Source organism: Lathamus discolor, chromosome 3 (genome assembly GCF_037157495.1).
Source record: "Lathamus discolor isolate bLatDis1 chromosome 3, bLatDis1.hap1, whole genome shotgun sequence".
NCBI classification, from domain to species: Eukaryota; Metazoa; Chordata; class Aves; order Psittaciformes; family Psittacidae; genus Lathamus; species Lathamus discolor.
This window is the reverse complement of record NC_088886.1, coordinates 73,732,065-73,751,181: the sequence shown is the minus strand read 5'-3', so window position 1 is coordinate 73,751,181 and position 19,117 is coordinate 73,732,065. Positions and strand designations below refer to the sequence as shown.

Genomic DNA, 19,117 nt, shown 5'->3' with positions numbered 1-19,117 from the left:
GTGTTTCTCGCAAGCCACAACAGGAGAATCCATCCTTCACACACACAGGAATGCACACAAGAGCAACGTGAGCCATCCATGCACAGCAGCAGGGTGGTTTCCTACCCGAGCCCAGAGGAGCTGAGCAGCTGCTCTGCACCAGCCTGTCCTCTTGCCCCCAGGGAGATGACCCTATCCCACCCATTAAGAGGCACCAATGCACCATCATGCCTTTCCTGAAGGCTCCTCAGAGCACTGCCCAGGATTCTGGGTAAGGATGCAAGCTGTGCAAACCTGGGTGAAGATGCAGCCCTTGCTGTGGAGAGCTAGTGCCCTTCCAAAGCACTACTCCCTCATGTTAGCTCCCCAGGGCACTCTTGGTTCCACCTAACGTTTTCCCATGGAGGACCATTATCCAGTGGTCTGCAGAGTTCCATGGTGGGCTATGGAGGTGAGTTACCTGCAGTCTCCCTGTCTCCCGCTGACAGCTCCCCGTTGATCCCATTTTCTTTGGTCCGAGCATATGTCCCTGGCTGCTCGTGGCTGCCCAGCCCTGGCTCCTCATCCTCTCGGTAGGGAAATCCATTGGCACTTCTGACCAGTCCGGCACCCGCGCCGCCCTGTTCCTTAATTTCGGGTGAATGTGGGTGCGCAGAGGCCTCTGTTAGCTGACCTGCAGTCCAGCGTGGTGCCTTGGCTTCGTCCTTCCTATCCTCCGCCATGGCCTCTTGCCTTCACCACTTGGCCTGTAACGACATGAGCAGGAAAGGTCAGCTCCAAGCAGGTGACTGTGCCCCTCACCATGGGTCAGTATGCCAGAGAAACTCAGGTCCAGCAGATGAGAGAGGGTTTACATGCAGAAGTGTCTCTGCTTGTCTGTCCTGGGGTGTGAGGGAACTGCTTTAAAACTAAACCAAACCACGAGCAGTAAAAATTACGGGTCAAGTCCTCCCTGACTCTCGTATTGCCTTGCAATTATTAGCAGGAGTTTCTTGAGAGCTGCCCTTCTGTTAATCTGTTTTTAACTCATTAATTACAGTTAAATGCCGACCCACTTAATAAGAAATGAATCAGTCGTCAGCATGCCATGACTGCTGAAAGAGGTGAAGCTGCTGCTGCTATTTTCAATGCAGTTGCAAAGAGCAGGTGCTCTTCAGGCACAGAACCACAAGGCAATGGATGGGTCCTCTGCAGCACAAGCAATCTGCTGCTAGCCATGTCTGAGAACATTCACTGATGGGCTCCTGAACATATGTGCTATCTGACTCTGCTTATATCCCCTCACACTTGCTGTTTTGCGAACATTCACACTCATTCCCTTTTGTCCAGAACAGCCCGTGGGGAACAGTTGTTTCCCACACAAGCAGTTGCATTCTCTTATGATTCTCTTGTGTATTTATACATAAACAAAACTAATCATTAGTTGAAATTCATACTTATTTCACTCCCGCTAATCAGCTCTCATTCGTCCAAGCCAAGAATAGAAGGAATTGCACAAGTCACAAGCTTTGGCTACTCCTCGCAGAAAAACATGGTAGTAGCAGTTCCTCACTAGCAAACCTAGGAAGACAACATACCATAACCATGTTTCCATGATCAGGTAACCCTGGGGAGTAGAGTAAGGCTTGACCTGAGCCAGCTACTTCAAAGCGAAAACCAGCAGGCCTTTCCCAACAGCACTGACCACGTTTATTTCTGCTGGGAGAAGAAACTAACACGTAAACGAAATCAGTAGTATGCAGTCACTCAGCCATGTACCATAGAGGCTGGGTGTACCATAGCAGCCCAGGGAATGCAGCACAAAACTGGATGGTGCATATTATTCATTAGGGACTGTAGCGATAGGGCAAGGAGTGATGGGTTCAAACTGAAACAGCCAGGTTAGATCTAAGGAAGAAGCTCATCCCTGTGAGGGTGCTGAGGCACTGGCACAGGGTGCCCAGAGAAGCTGTGGCTGCCCCATCCCTGGCAGTGTTCAAGGCCAGGTTGGACACCGGGGCTTGGAGCACCCTGCTCTAGTGGAAGGTGTCCCTGCCAGAGGCAGGGGGTTGGAGCTGGGTGAGCTTTAAGGCCCCTTCCAACCCAAACCAGTCTGGGATTCTGTATATTCTGCAGGCATTTAACAAAATCAGCCAACTAAACCAGCAAAATCCCCAGTTCCCGCAAAGTCGTTAGCTCACAGAAAACCTCTAAACATTGGGAAAAGCTGTCGTTATTTGTCAGATAATCATTCCCAATTGGTAACTCAACCCCTTTCTCATTGGATATCAACACTGAATAGTAATGGCTTTCAGAGGTACTTTAAATTAAACAGATAATTGTGAATCATGAAAATCAGATTTCACTCATGATAAGTAAGTGACTCAAAGTGCGGTTCCACCCCAAAAAGGACTCATCACTTTTGTGCAGCTCTGCTCTCGCCCTCACTCAGCACCATTCCCTGGGGATGACTCCAGAAGCAGGTACAACTTCAAGCACAGCATTTCCTCCGAGCTGCAATGAAAACGGTGGCTGAGCAGGCTCACAGAGCTTGGTGGCAACGAGACTTGCCTTGGTCAAGCACAGAAACAGTAAACACAATCCGCAACCCTCTGCCTTCGCCACCTCCTTTACCCTGATGGGACACTCATCAGTGAGCTGTTCTGCACACACCACAAGAGCCTCAATGCAGTCACCTCAAACCCTACCAGGAAAGTAGATGCAGTAATAACGAAGGAGAGAGCCTGAGCTGAGCAAAGAGCATCCCCTGTGTAGTCAAGAGACAACCCTCTACCTCCAGGTCTGTTTGCTGCACGACACTATGAAATAATCTATGATGAGAGCCTTTCCAAAACACGAGGTCACGGCACAAATGCCTCCCTCTCTGTAGGAGTGAGAAGCACACAGCCAAAGCCACCAGTGTTTGGGGTCCAAGCACAGAACAGAGCCTGTTCTAGGGAAAAAGGGCACATCCTCATCTCTGAGGTGAGAATGCTCAGCTACAAACGTAACTGTTACATCCTACCGCCGCAGTCTGGAGGCTATTATCCCTCAAGTGCCCTTCCTGGCTCCAGGCAGACACTCCCTGCTTCACTCGAAGCTCCTGAGGAAGGGCATTCACATCTTTACAATGGACTGTGTCAGAGTCCCCTGTGAAAGCAACAGAAGTGCTTTTATCTTTAAAAATAAATACAGCGGGCAGGCTCCAATGAGGGCTGTGTGTATCTGGAGGCAGAATTTGGCTCAGTATTTATAATAGATGGTTACAGAGTGAAACATGGATGAATTCATTCTTGACTCTGTTATTCATCAAGTACTCTCTGAGTTTATAATGGTAGTAGAAACACAGCGAGTGAGTCACACAATGCATCTTTATACTCAGCACTTTAGCCCCGACTCTCTGCTGCGTGGCGTGATTCATCTGCAGCTCAGGTTCACATCCAGACTCCACAGGTGTGCTTTTCACCATCAGGTTAGTTGGTTTTCTGCCATTTCAATACATACCATGGAATTCAATTAATCGGGTAATTGAAATATTGACACAGAAATACCAAGAGTGGACAAGTATTATGGCAGAACTTACATAGTGTTACGTATATAGAAAGAAGAAACTTGGAAGAGTTTGGACAATCTAAGGAAACGCAGTGTTTGAGAACCGAAAAGTTCCACCTTCCACCATGATTGTGTTATTCTTTGTATAAATGGCAACGAAGGCTTCCAAAAGACATCTGAAAAGCAGCGCAGCCAGTCCTCTGGAATGTCATGCTGTCTTGGTTAAAATGAATTTGGGTACCTGAGCCTCCTTACCCATGACAGCAGAACCTCATTAACAAGGAACACACAGCACTGGTCTTACTGGGATGTTCTCTCTCTTCTCCACCAGCTGACGTTAGTGGTGGTGAGAGGTGACCAGGCAGGTGCTGGACTGTGGCAGGGAGGGCAGCACAACCCTGTACCAGCCTCAGCTGCATCAACACCCGGCACACCAAAGCCACACTGGCGACACAATGCTAACAACCCATGGGCACAAGTACGAGCCTCAGTGCAGGCTTTGTTAGCTACATGACATGGGATCATGGAAACACTCCTCCATCGGTGTGTTCCTCACCCTGAAGCCTGATCAAAGCCAGACATGCAAACCAGGGCATGGGAGTGGGCTGGAAATGACCCCTGATGTGCACCATGGAAACCACCTCAGTGGTACTGACCTACATCTGTGAGCCATGCATAACCCTCCCTAAATGGTCTTCCTTGTCCACACTGACATGGAGGATGCTACTGAGACTCTGCTCCATGGGCAGCCACCAGCAATAGAAAAGCAGCAGTGAAGAGACACTTCACAGACCTTGAATTCGTATCCTTGCAACTCAGGCAGTGCCCTAGGGACAGCATTATGGATCTGAACTGGGCATCCTGCCTTCTAAACTGACAACCTGTAGCAGAAATGATGGCAAAAAGAAATCCCCGCACTCTTTCCAGCCATTTGGGAACTGTATAGAGACAGAAAGTACTTCAGTAACTTTGAATTAACACAGAGGGACAAACCTCATGAGAACATGTGGAACTCCTTTGCTGTTACCTCCTCCCTTCACAGGCACTGTAAACATGCCTCCTAACCCATACGCTCTTTTATGTGACACCGGCTCCTGCTGCCATGGCTGGGTTGAACCAAGCCTGAGTGCTTTGAATTCCTGTCCTGGGTTCAGCAGTAGCAGTTATTTTTCTCCTCCTTAGTAGCTGGTGCAGCGCTGTGTTTTGACTTTCGGCCTGGGAACAGAGCTGATAACACAAATGTTTTAGTCTGACCAAGGATTTTCTGAGCCCCATGTGTTGTGTTGAAGCCACGACAACTCCACAAACAACAAATCACCCACAGTAATACAGCACAAGACCATGATATGCGAAACCCAAGATAACGCTGATTTAAGTATCCTGTCATTCTAGCTATCCTTGTATGTATTACCCGGGTACATCCTGCAGAATCACCTTAGCACTGTATTAACATTGCCTTTGCAGGTAAACAGATGAATTTTCTACAAATTCCACTTTTTAGGAGTACTTTTTAAGAGAACAGAATTAAACCAGTACTGAAGGATTTTGCAAATACCCTGCTTCAAGCCATGCTTTTACCTACTCCTGTGTCTATTGTCCCTTCACAGTGCAATGGGGCTATTTGGTTTCAGGGAAGCTAATTCATTAGCTAAGAGAAACAGCCACCTGGATACATGGATGAAGAGCTACAGTTACAGTTCAGAGCAGTAAAAACACCACCAGAGTTCCTGAAAGGAGACACAACACACTCCTGCAGAAAGAAAAACAATCCCTGGCAGGGTCATGGCCAAACCCTGAGCTCAGTGGGAGGGAGGGGGAATGAGAAGGGGTGTGCTCCCTATACGGCTCCAGGGCCACATCCTACTTCCCAGGGGACTATCTAGCTCAGATGTCCCAATAGCACTGACTCAGGCTATCCTGCTCCATGAACGCAGGCTGGGGCAGGTAGGCATGGGCAGCATGGCCTCAGGTACCCAGGGCTGCCGGAACTCCTGGAGGAGGCTTAAGCCTAAAAGAGCTTTTTTAGATGAAACTTAAGAAATTCAGAGGGTGCCTTTCAGAGAAGATGAATTTATGAGACAAGGTGTTCATACATATTTGAAGAGGGCACCAAGAACTAGAGAAGAATGCAGTTAAGATGCCTTCAAATTAGTTATAGTAAAACCAAAGCCAACACAATGAAACCAAACAAACAAGCAACACATATTAACTGAATTCCTTCCTCAATGTAAAAGCCCCAAACCATGTACAGGGTGCAACCTAACTGACACTGGTGAATAACGCAACCAAGAAAACCTTTAATTCATGTCCACGTATCAACTGGCCAACTGGGATGATGTGTCTGAACATTAAATACCAGGCAATGTGGATTAAAAGGTCCCGAGGGAATTTGCCGGGAAATTTAACTTACCAATAACTTCTGTCTAGAAGAGCCAAGGAAAGCAGGCAGGGATCAGGAGGCCGGAACAGAAACAACAAGAGACAGAAGGTAGGGAATCTAGACAAATTCCAGTCACTTCCTGCCACCATCAAAAAGCTCAGCCTGTGGTATGTGGTACCCAAACCCTGTTGGTGCTATTGTCCTCATGGGCCCTTCACCTATTTACAGAAAAGGAGGGCTAATTTTGGATGTCACGAATACACAGAGAGCTTTGCATCTGCATTTCACTCCTTCGTTTTAGCTAACACGCACCTTCTCTCAAATTAACATGATTATTATTCAGATGTGAGCAGCGTGCTTCACACTCATCAAAAAGAATCACGGCAAACAGCAGGGATGGGGAGGAGGTCTCATGGCATCTGACAGGGACCATGTCAGCTTCCCTCTTACTTAAAATGCTCAGTCATGGTCCAGAAGCCACAGAACGATTAACAGAAGTCACCAGTAGATGTTAAAGGTCTAAGTGCTGTAATTCCAGTAATATGGTATATTATTAGACAGAACTATACATTCTAGCAATTGAAGCCACTCTACCTCTCAAGCCTAATAAAGGCTGGACAAGTTTCTCCACTAATTATAACAAGTATAGTTTATTTCTTGCCCACTGTTTGAGTTACTAGCTTGCAGATAGACCCCTCTTCCTGGACAATACAAGCAAGACTGTCCTCTCAAACACCACCTTGCATTGGTTAAAATGCAGACACTGTTCATTCCCTCACGCTTGTATTAGCGTTTGGTGTTTTTTAAAGGCTTTTCCATCCCTACACTGCACACAGTCAATAGTCACTTACTCGTTGCAGAAGACCCTTTTGCTTGTACCTTGGATTACAGAACGGGAGAAAAACAACGGCCGGCACCCGGACCAGGGGCTGAACAAGGGAGGCTCACTGTGGAAGCAAAACTCACCGCAGTCTGCATCCTTACCGGAGCTGAGGAGGAGGGACGGCTGGAGCCTCTGAAGCACTCCGTCAGACCGGCAGCACTGCACGGCAGGGAGCGAGCGGAGAGCCGCAGGAGCGGCTGCTCACATCGCATTCCCGCTGCTCCGAGCCCTCTCCCGTGTCCCGCGGTTGGGCTGAGCACCGGCAGGCAGGTGGGGAGGCTGCCTCACCCCGCTCCTGACGGAAGGGAAATGCTGTCACCTCGCAAAGCTCCCCCGCTCTGCTCCAGGTCACGCACCCTGCTCGGCCAGGAAGCTCGGACGCAGCACCGGCTGCATTTCCGTCGGGAGCAAGCAGGTCTGTCCTGCTGCAGAACACACGTACAGGTAACTGCATGAGAACGAGCCCTTGAGCTGCCACGCCTGACCCACAGAGCTCTTCCTCCCCGGGGCAGGTATTCGTTTCTGCCGCACGGCAGAGCTGTTGGGTGCTCCCCCCTGCAAGCACACGCAGGGCTGCCCTCGCTCCCACACCAAGGGACTCATCAACTTGCTCATACTCCAGGGACTTACAACAAGGTGCCCTGCTCTATTGCAATTGTGAAACCATGGTACTAGCAGCTTCAGCCTGCAGAAACAGCTACCACAGAGCTCACCTATAGCTAAAACGCCAGAAGAATCCCTGTACACCCCTCCCTGCTCCAACCCCAGCCCTTCCTGACAACCCATTTCTATCCACGATGCTGCATTTTTACACCATTTACCATTCAAACACCCTCACACACACCCCCATCTATTGTAACGATAATTGTTTCCTGCAGGAGAGAAGAAAGGCATTTTAGCTGGTGAAGGAGATGGTAACCATAACAACAGCACCATGACAACTGCGGTATCTGAAACAAGAATTAAGGCAAAAAAACTTATTGCCAATACATTTTGCCCATGATAAGGATGGCGAAGGCAAGAAATAGGCAATACCAGTCAGCAAAGGTGCCAACACGAAGAGACACAAGTCTCTGGATTAAATTGCATGAAGCTCCCCTGCAAATTTTAGGATGAGGCACCATGACAGCCTTGTCTTCTCTTGATCAGTAAAGACAAGGTGGTCCCTGCTCAATCCTACCTGAGATCTCTCCTGCCTTGGGGAGCCAGTGGGGCTGAAGGATGGAAGGAGCGCTGCCGGGAAGCCGGGATGTTTCCTGGCAGCCACAGGACTCCCGGCTTTCTCAGTGGAGTCTTTTGTTTCCAGGAGACCGGTTGAAACGAGCCCTGAAAAAGGACAGGCTTGCTCCCAGGGCAGCACCTCAGCCAGACTCACTGCATTGATTTTTCCAGCAAGCACGGTTTGAAACGGGCACCGGGAGCCCTCGCCGTGCACTCTAGAGAAGGCACTGCGGTTGGCAGGCTTGTCTGCAACATGAGGCTCCACAGCCCCCAGCCAGCGGCCACCTCAGCAACCCATGCCAAGGCCCTGGCTTACAACCCTGGCAGAGAACACAACCCAACGCTTGTGGCCACATTGGCTTTTTCACCCCCAGTGCGGGAGGCACAGGAGAACCACCCCAAATAACCAGCACAAGCTCCAAGGGCTGCGTGCAGATGAAGTGACCTGGGGGGTGATCAGGCAGGGAAATGTCCCAAGAAGCAGCTGCACAACCTGCCCTTCCTGGGGCTTTACTGGGGGGGGGATTCAATGCACCAGTTTACAACACAGGACTTCTCAGGGTGGGCACACTGAAGTAGTCTTTCCCCATTGAAACACTCTGGTGTGCACAGCCTCTCTTTCATAAGCTCCTTGCTTTTCAAAGTACTGCAGTAATCTAACTGGAAATGAGACCTTTCTGCATGATACACTTTGCTTCTTCCGCAATATGAATAAATGGAGATTTTCAGCTCTACATTTTAAGCCTTACTGAAATAAACACTCAACTCAGCCATTACTTGTATTTTTACAGTCTGCTTTTCACTACCAAAGTAATTATGAAAGATTTCATAGAATCATAGAATAGTTAGGGTTGGAAAGGACCTCAAGATCACCCAGTTCCAACCCCCCTGCCATGGGCAGGGACACCTCACACTAAACCAGCCCACACAAGGCTTCATCCAACCTGGCCTTGAACACCGCCAGTGATGGAGCACTCACAACCGCCCTGGGCAACCGATTCCAGTGCCTCACCACCCTTACAGTAAAGAATTTCCTCCTTATATCCAATTTAAACTTCCCCTGTTTAAGTTTGAACCCGTTACCCCTTGTCCTGTCACTACAGTCCCTGATGAAGAGTCCCTCCCCAGCATCCCTATAGGCCCCCTTCAGGTACTGGAAGCTGCTATGAGGTCCCCATGCAGCCTTCTCTTCTCCAGGCTGAACAGCCCCAACTTGCTCAGCCTGTCTTCATACGGGAGGTGCTCCAGTCCCCTGATCATCCTCGTGGCCCTCCTCTGGACTTGTTCCAGCAGTTCCATGTCCTTTTTATGTTGAGGACACCAGAACTGCACACAATACTCCAGGTGAGGTCTCCCAAGAGCAGAGTAGAGGGGCAGGATCACCTCCTTCACCCCACTTTTCACAAACACATTTTCAAAAAGCTAAGAACAGAGGAAACCTTTGGTTTAAGGAAATGGTTTTGAAGTGGAAGAAGATTCAGAGAGCATCCAGAAAACACATCTCCAAGAGAGGAAACTGCTTTTCTGTGTTTCATATTTCCTTCTTACCACAGCGGTCACATCAAACCTTAGCAAGAAGACAGTTGAAGATCCATCCCAACAACACTGGAGCATACACTATAGAAATCAAGGGCTTCCCTCCCCATTGCCACCTCCATTTTAATGTTCAGTACTTATAAATGGCTGAAACAAAGTCATCTTCTGCTTATTTAGCTCATGGGTACAGAAGGTGAGGCCAGCGCACAGTACTCTGCTCATTGAAGTGGTTTGGACTAGATGACCTTTGAAGGTCCCTTCCAACCCCAACCATTCTGTGATTCTGTGACTCTACCCAGTTCAAGATCATTGCATTCCTTCTCCCCGCAGACTCCATGATGGATGACTGCTCGGATTAGGGAGTGAGGAATTAATTAACTATGCTAATGTGTTACTTGCAGATTCTCCATGTAGGACAGGCCTATGCTCTTGCCAAGTTTCAGTGGAGCTGCTCTGCATGCAGGTGAGACAAACCAGACCATTTAGCAGAGATGCTACCAACTCCGCTGCTAAGCAAGAACACCCACAAGAAGATCTCATGTATCCAGCATAAGCACTTTAACTACACTGGGGTGTCTTTTCCTTCTTTGCACACTTGACTTGCTTTCACATCCCTTCTTGCTTCCAGTTTCACTGAGATCTCATCAAACGTGACACGATTTCACACAATCTTAACTTTACTCACTGAGCTTTTAATTAGAAAACAATGATAAACGCTGCCTCTACAAACGTGTCAGCATTTGGTGCCTTTTCAAAGGCTTTACCTAACTTTTCAAACTAATTCCACCCCTGCTACAACACCCAGACGCTACTTTGGGAACCTCATCACGTCAGCTACTACAAATGGTAAAAAGCATGTTCTGGGCTAATTTCTGGCAGATTCTTTCCCATAAAACACATGGGGGAGAACCAGCTTACAGCAGAAATCTGGGATGCAGCATCTGCACCACACTCCAGCTCTCTGCAGCCTTTCCAGGGCCATGGATCCTCAGAAAAGGGTTGTTCAGTAACTCGAGGGGTAGACTCCCTGCTGCAGCTGCCACCCCAGCTTAATTCTGTCCTTCCATATGCTAAAGTGAAAGGACACAGTCAGTTATTCCACAAGCAACACAAAGATGCTGGTGTGACAAGTATGGAGGTGATGACAGAAGCTGATGTTCAAGGCCACGTGCTGCTCCAGTCTGGGTAAAATTTGTTGCTCACATGAAAAGTTTCCTCCCCAGGTCAAGGGCAGCAGATTATTCCTTTGCTGAGAGTGCTTTTAGCTTCACTTCATCCTACTCAGACACGCCAGGCAATCATGCCATGCACACAGTGGAAACAGAAGCATCTTATTGTCTATTGGCATTGCCTATTCATGCTGAAAAACAGCATTAGATAGAAGAAAGCTTGTTCCGAGGTCACTCCATCCAGACTCACTTAAGCAGCTTTGACTCCCAGTGTCGCAGTCAGAAAACCTTAGAGGCAGGGACCCAGGAACCCATTACAGCCAAGAGAAGCCAATGCTTTCAGCTGCAGAGCAAAACATCTAACTGCAAACAAACAAACAGAAATAAGGAGACAAAGGGTTGGAAAACTGGTTGTGAAACAGGTCATCGGCAACGTCTGCTTGCTTCTATATTTACGGCAAACTTGGCATGGATTAGCAAGTGCTAGAACTTTCTCTCCCAGGAAGTGTCAGAGCAGTGACTGTTGTGCTGCAAACCCTTGGTCCTACAGAAGCGGTAGGATTCTTCGTATTATTTTCTAACCAACAACGTTACAGACAAATGACTTCTTTTAATTTAAATATACCCTTATGCTTGTATGACTTAGAAATACGCTGTCCACCCACATTCAGCCTCCCACTCCTGTGACCCATGCCTGTTGTACCCAGGCAAATAAAATAATCTCTCCCTTCCTGGAAATGAGAATACCCAGAAATCTTTTGTGCTCTTAAACGCTCTAGACAGCAAAATCACAATATTTGGGGTATCATTTTATCATGCGGTAGCTTTTCTCGCCAAATCTTTACTCAACCAAGCCTGCTGCCTTCAGAAGAAAAGAAAGCAACAGCCACTCCTCCAGCCTGTTCCAGCACAGGGGGAGAAGGGCAGGGAAGACTGAGACACCAGTGAAGGAACCTGAAGCCACAGTAGTTATTTTGCAGCCCTTGCATTCAGAGCTTTTATAGCTAATAAAAGGAAGGTACCTGAAGTGTGAGGAGGAACGAACCCACTGAGTCATTCAGCCCAACATCTGAACTGCAGGACTTGCTGTCACAGCAAATACCTGCTTTAGGGGTCCGCTTCCTCCTCAGGCTTACCCAATTCTTGCCACTGGTTGGGTTCAACCTTGCTCTGCGATTCCCACCCTGTGCCGAGGGGCTGACGTATGCCTATGAAGTCAGCGGCATTCTCCTGGGCTAAGATGAAGGACAAATGAGTTTTGTGGGAGGAGAGGAACAAGCCCAGGGCCGAGGAGTAGGGAAGGGTAAGAAAGTTGCGTTGGATGAAGCAAGTGCATGTCAAGAATGATAAGAAGTGACTGATGAACAAATTCAGTAAGTGAGGAAAAAGTCTGGAAAAACCCAAGCCACAGGGGTGAAGGGGTGTTGTTTTAATATAAAGAGACAGCCAGGGGGACGCAGGGAAGCTAGGATTTGCCATGTCCAATCAACCCATCCAGTCTAGACTCATGCCTCAAGCAGTGGCCAGCACGAGATGCTCCACATGAAGAGATAAGAAGTTCCACAGAGCTTCAGTCTCACATCAGCATGTTCTCAATGCACAGACTCCAGGCAGTGACACAGACCCGCTGATACCCATCAGAGCCAGGTGCCTACATGCCTATGATCACCATGGTCTTTCCAATACAAGCAACATACATAGAAGATACCCTCATGGTGACCTCCAGGACAAACCCGTGTCCTCCCACTGACTGCCATCAGAGATTTCCATTAAGAAGGCAACAAGATACAAAACCCGCAGTGGGATCTAGGACATGTAGAGCATTGATGAAGACAAAATTCACACATGTATTCATGCGTTCAGGTGCTTCTGACACCTTTTTTGACTGGTACCCAGGATCCAACATATGATTCATCTTCAATTACTCTGTATGCTTTCTTCTGCAAAGTCTTTCAGCAGCACTAATGCTGATGTTGGTTTAGGCAGCCTGAAAGCATTAAGTATTAATCACAAATGAAATAAAGTAGGCCTGGAAAAGGTACAGAACTCAATAAGGATGACAAAAGATCTGGAGAAGCTTCTGTGCGAGGAATGACTAGACAGACCGTGACCCTTCATCCTGGGAAAGAGGGGAATGGGACAGACATTTACAACAACGTGTGCAGCACAGAGAAGATAAGCAGAGAAGAGAAAAGAATCCATCAGTCTCTCCAAAGAGAGCTGTGGTGCATCAAACAGAACTCGCTGGTGGCAGGCTCCCTGCAAGCGAATGGTGATTCTTCCCACTGTAGGGAATTACACTACGCAGGAGGTGCTGCATAATAAAAGTTTATATAGTTATACAATTGCTGAATTTTTCTTCCATTAATTTGCCCATGGTTTCTCAATTGGACAGCCTCTTCTGGGAAGGGAATGTTTTCACATGTAAATAATATCTAGATCTAGAGGCTTTATTTCCTATTTTAATATTGACTTTAAATAATTGCGTGGTTTCCCTTCACTGATTTTTAAAGGCGTCCCTTCCCCATCGAGTGTGATGGAATGTCGCAGCCTCTCGCTGAGCATCACAGTGTTCAAAATGAAAATACACTGCAGATGACAGAGACTGTACTGCACTGTAAATGAAAAGCACTCATTGCACTGCCAGGCTCTAGCAAACGAACAGCTTTGTCGGTCTGATAAGTTTGTAACTGAAACACGACGCTACATCCCAGACACGTGCTCTTCCATATCCCTCTGCCAATGGAGAAAACAAACAGGCTCTGCAGGCTTCCCCTTGCCACTCGCATGGGCTGGTTCCCCACATGGAGAAGGGAGGTGCTCATTTCCAACCCGTTCCAGAGAACCAACCTGACCACCTCATGCTAAAAACCTACAGACAGCACACAGGGACACTGATCTAGTAACTAGGTTGGGGACATCAACAGGAAGTTCAGCGGAGAAGAGAGTTCTGGGGCAGGGGTGATGCTGAAGAGAAAAAGCACATGAGCAGCTAGGAAGGCAGATGGCCCTTCCAGAAGGACCTGGTTATGTCTCCAGAGCTGCCACTTGTAAGAGGTCTCATGAGGTACTGTATGTAACTGTTTTATAGCTGAGATGCTCAAAGCTGCAATAGCGTAAGCAAAGTCTTATATGTTTTCTTTTCCATTTAGGACAAGCAGTATGAAACACATGCCCCACCATTGACCTCAACGCTGACCCAGAGGGGCTGTCTGCTTGAAAAGATGATTCATTCACTCTGCTAGAAGGGCTGAATGAATAGGCAGTATTCAGACTGCACAACGCCTATCACTTGGGATTCCCTCAAAATTTAGGTCTGACATGAGTGGGTCAGTAACCACACGCTTTTGTTCCTAGCTCCTTGAACAGAAATGTCTCTTTGCATCCTTCAGTGGTTCCCACAAATCAGGTCGATTTTTATGGCTTGCTAATTATTATTGCTAGACTTCTGCAGGGCTTCGGGATGAAAAGAAGTGTGCTTCTGAAAGCTCAGGGCACAGACCTTACAGAATAAATCACTGTCTATCTGGCAGCAACAAAATCCAGCCACGGCAGCCACTTAGATATACACATCTGGCTAGTGCTGAACTTTATTTGTTCAGGGATGGAAAGTTTTATTCTGCCTTCGTTGACAGAGCATATTAACGACTACCAAAAACGCAGCAGAAAGAAGTGACTGTCACAAAGCGGATTTTGTCTAGAGGTTCATCAACACGTATCACACTAACAAAGCTGTCTGAAACGGCATTAAGGTTGCAAGGTTACACCTCAAGAGTTTGGCTGTGAAAGAAACGGGAGACGACTGCCTAACTGTAACTGGGTCCCTTTCTGCACGTGTACCAGGCTACTGCCTAGTCGATAAACATATTTTATTCTTCCCATTCTGTCTGCCTAGATTATCCAGGCTCCACCGCATCAGCTTCCCATCCCAGCTCAGGCATTGCCCCTCTGGCCTCCAGTTCCTCACCCAAGGCCCATCCATGTTTGCTGTCCAGACTACAGCTTTCACCTCTGCAAACTTCAAAATCTTTATCCTCTTCATATCAAGGTTCACTTTCATATCCCCTCCTGCAAGTTTCATCCCAAGCAGCAGTCTCCTCATTCCCATTTCTTTATTAACTTCCAGTTTTCCTTCCTTTCCTCCCAGCTCACTCATCCTCACCTTTCCCCATGCACCCTCTATCAGAGCTGTCTCTTCTTACTTCCACAAGTCCTTGGCCATGTTTTCTAACATCAGTTGCCTCTGCATTTGAAACTGTGGACTTTCTCCTCTCCCAGAGACTACAAACAAAGGTGAGGCAGGTTATTGTTTTATTCCCACTCACAGAGATACTATATGACACAACGTAAATTGGGCTGGTTGGGCTCAGGGAGGCTGGAAGTAGCGGAGGCTCTAGCAAGTCTTTCCTGACAGTCAGCAAGGTGTCCCCTCCTCAGCAAGGAAGATGCTAAAGAACTTCACAGGCAAGATGCTGGGTTGAAACAGCAAACCTGGGCCAACCCAGCCTGGAAAGGCAGCCTGGCTCCAGGAAAGTGCAGCTTGAGCCAGAACACATGGATAAGAGAGCAAGGTGAGCCTGGCTGCCCAAGAGGAAAACTGCAGCCTAAAGCACAAAGAGTTTGGCAAAGTGGTGATGGAAACAGTCTTGTAATGGAAAGTAGCAAGGCACCTTAGCTGGCAGGCTCACCCGTAACATCACAATCAGCAAATGAACCGTGCGTGAAGTGATGTACATGTTATCTACTAGTGCATGTCTGAGCATAAGATCGCTGTATCCATAGTGACGGCAAGTGATAAGCTAGCAGTACTGCAGGATAGAGTCTGACAGTCTGATTTGAAGTACAGGGTGTAAAAAGACCTGGAAAGACTTTTCCAAAGAGGCAGACAACCCTTCTTCATATTCCCTGGAAGAAAGTACAGGTTCCATCAGTGGAAAGTTTAGCAGCTCCCAACAAAAGCATCTCAAAGGCTCTGCTATACCCTCTTCATTGGCAGAGAGATGGTGGCCATTTAGAGCTGGGCTCTATTCCTGACCAAACTCCTGCTGCTGCTGGAGTGGCTCTGAGGAAGAGCCAGCTTGGATGATGGAACTGCAAAGGCTTTGAACTCTCTGGGCCCCTCTTGCTGACTGCAATGCAGCCTCCTGTTGTGGTCCCCATAATGTTTGGTCCTTTTTTCTGGTGCAGTCACCACTATGTGTGACCTCCACAGGCCACCCAAAGGGGCACACCATGTTGGGGCCTCCCACTAATCTCTTCTTTCAGCAAGTTAGTGCTGAGGAACAGGCAGCAAGATACTTGTCCCAGTTCCTGACTCAAAGGTGCAAGAGGACCCCAATTTACTCAGCCTGGGCCCTGAACTGAGGTTTGCCGCAGCCAGAACCCAGGCTGTCGGCCAAAGAAGTTATACTTGGGTTCCTTGCAGTCTGCAGGGCAGACACATACAAAGCAGCAGAGCACCTTCTTCTGACACCCAGACACCTCTTCACCTAAATGTTCTGAGGTGATAAACAACTATCAGCTTCTCTGCATTGAGACTTACACCATGTGGAAACAAAAGAGCCCCCACATCAGATACTGAGCATCCCTACAGAACCATGAAACACGTACCTATGAAGAAACAGGCACTAAATTCAGTCAGACACAAACTAACTGCACCAGCACCAGCACCAGGGTGTCTCTTGTCAGTCTATTCCCCTCTTACCCTTCCTCTGGCACAAAAGAAGACATGCCTCAGTGTACAGCCCATGTCTACCCTCATGCCAGCCTATGGCCAGTGCTAAATCCTCACAGATAAATATACTGGTTCAGGCATTGAGATCCTAATCAATTACAGATCATGGAACTCTTATCCACCCCACCTACACCTGATTTCTGCACTGTAGCAGGCTGAGCTGGTACTTGGGGTGTTTCTCCAGGGTACAATACTGAGTTGTCTTCCAGCATCACTGGGTACTGTACGTGTGCTCTGTCAAGAACAAAGAACTGATGAAACCCGCTGTTTTTTAAATACAATACCTAAATGTTCTAAAAAGAAGGGCTCTGCTGCTGCCCTTTTAAGCTGTGACCAGTTTGAAACACTTCACATGGCTGAGGCCGCAGCACAGACTTGAAGAATAAACACCTAAAGCTCCCTTTCCTGAAGCAGCGCCAGGATCCCACCTTCCTGTGTGCATGCCAGTCAGCAGGGATTTTCAGCAGAGGTTTCCTCTGGTGCTCTGTCAGTGTTCTTTCGGAATGTGACAAAAATCAGGAGGTTTTTCCCAAAGCAAATTTTTACTTGTCCTTCAAAGAGGCACCTTACTTGATCCAGAAGGATTTGGTGTGGGAGGATGTTCCAGAACTGCAGCCCTCAACACATCTCAACGTCCTTTAAATTCCTGAACATTTTAGAGGGTCTTAGTGATGTGGGAATTGTGAACATCAGGCTAATAAAGACTTCCGCATCCACATCATCATATTTGACATCAAGCCCATGATCAAGTGCAACAAATTACCATTTAAAAGATACAGTTGATATTTCAAACACCAGCCCTTCAAGTGATATGCTGCTTTGAAGACTACATTGCGCTTTGCTTTGTTGTACTGCTTCCAAGGAGCGTTGCTCATAACCATGTGCAGCTTCTGAAATGAGGCATGGTATTCTTCCTTTTTCCACAGCAAGAAATGACGATCGAGACAACATGCTTTAAAAGAGAAGGCTTCTTTCTATCTAAAGGAACACAAAGGCGGCGGGAAGTTACTGTATAATCCGTTCTCTCCATGTAGTTTAATATTACACTGCTCTCTTTGCTTCCTAGTACAAAAACCAATGTGGCTCCATTTTACTTGGCTTTTGACCCTTTACTGCCTTCTTACTGGTTTACCTGTTCAGAATCCCAGGTCTTAACAGGAAAGACTCCCAAAATCAAAGATGAGGTGTATGAACATTGAGCAGTGTTCTCCTAACCATGCCAGAACAGCAAGAAGGGCGCAGAAGTAGCTCATGTTAGGAAGGATCAGTACAGCATTCACAGCCTGCTACTCAAATTCCCAGCCCAACTCTCTGCCAGTGATATGGAAAATGGTCAGGGAAAACACCCTGAAGCCTGGTCAGTAAGATAATTCTTCAAAATCTAGATTAAAAATCCATTGTGACTTCATTCCTAACATTTATTTTCCTATTTCAGCAATTGCTGAATGAGGAAGTCAGAAGATTTAAAAACTGGAAGCAGCAGCAAAACCCAGTGTTGTAGCCAGGCTAGAAAACACATTAAGGTTGCTGGGCTGTCCCACCTCTGCAAATCATTGTGAAGTGTTTATGCAAGGCCAAATTAGGCAGGAAAGGGCACAACTGGACTTTTATACACAAAAACGAGGAACCAGCCCTTTGCAGCTACAAGTCTAAGCATCCAATGTGCTCTTGAGGAGGAGGATGAGGAGAGCAGTCCAACCTTGCTGCAAAGCAGATCAATGCCTGTGTGGAAGACCAGGGAAACAAGGAGAGCTTTCTTCCCCATAGTGGGGATGTTTCTGCCCTTTCCAACCCCTAAGTGCAGCACTCTGTCTTAGTGGCAATCCTGGTATTCCTGAAATTCCAACATTCAATACTTTGAAGCTATGGGCTTGGTCTCGCTGACAGAGCCAGGCACGTCTATGCTGGGAGATCCCCAATGCGCATTAACCACTCCTGATGCACAGCTCCAGGGACAAGGCTGTAGTTCTTCTGCAGGTAAGCAGGAATGTATTAAAGAGCAGGGCACAGCCAGCACATTTTCTCACTGTAAATAAACTGCTTTCTCAGCAGCTACGAGTGAGCTGTACCTTACATTTTAGGACAGGATTATTGACTTGTATTCCCTTGAAAGCTGCGTATCTGCAGGACTGCAAACACAGTGCAGTAGAAATTCATTAAGTGCAACACAGACAGGATCAAATGCAATTGAGCACCTTTACACAGCACATGGCAAAGCAGCAGGCCACCTAATGCTGAGACATGACTGCCTGACTTCCATGAGTTTCCATGTTTTAGCCATGTGGTGTTTTTGAGACCAATTCATTAACAGGAAGTGAAGCACTCAATTTAGATCCTCCCCAGTTTCATTTTAACCCCTTCTTTGCTCCTTTTCTCTGCACCTATTCATGAGTAGGGAAATAAATGACGACTCCATACAGCATTCCACAGTTTCTCATGCATTTTCATCTCTGTTTTGATGGGCACTCGTGTTCACGACAGTGAATCGGAACATCTGTCAGGAAAGCTGCCTCTCTCAGGAATTACAAACATGACATAACTGTGACGCCAGAATATGCCTGAAACAGTGAAAAAGCAACGTAAGGAGTACATTACACATTACTTCAGTTGCACCCTCTTCACAGGAAAGACAACAATAGAACCTGGTAAGAAGATGACGAAGATTTTCTGCATTGAGCAACACC

General features: G+C 47.4%; 1 protein-coding gene across 9 annotated transcripts in view; it reads right to left on the bottom strand.

Moving 5' to 3' along the window:
• MAP2 (microtubule associated protein 2) overlaps positions 1-19,117 on the bottom strand; it is a 227,169-nt gene that overhangs the window by 71,282 nt on the left and 136,770 nt on the right. For all 9 annotated transcript variants that reach the window (XM_065669792.1, XM_065669793.1, XM_065669794.1 and 6 more), the window contains exon 5: positions 440-725. In XM_065669792.1, the coding sequence (XP_065525864.1) occupies positions 440-701 (262 nt within the window). In that variant the 5' untranslated portion in view covers positions 702-725. The remainder of the gene's footprint in view (positions 1-439; positions 726-19,117) is intronic.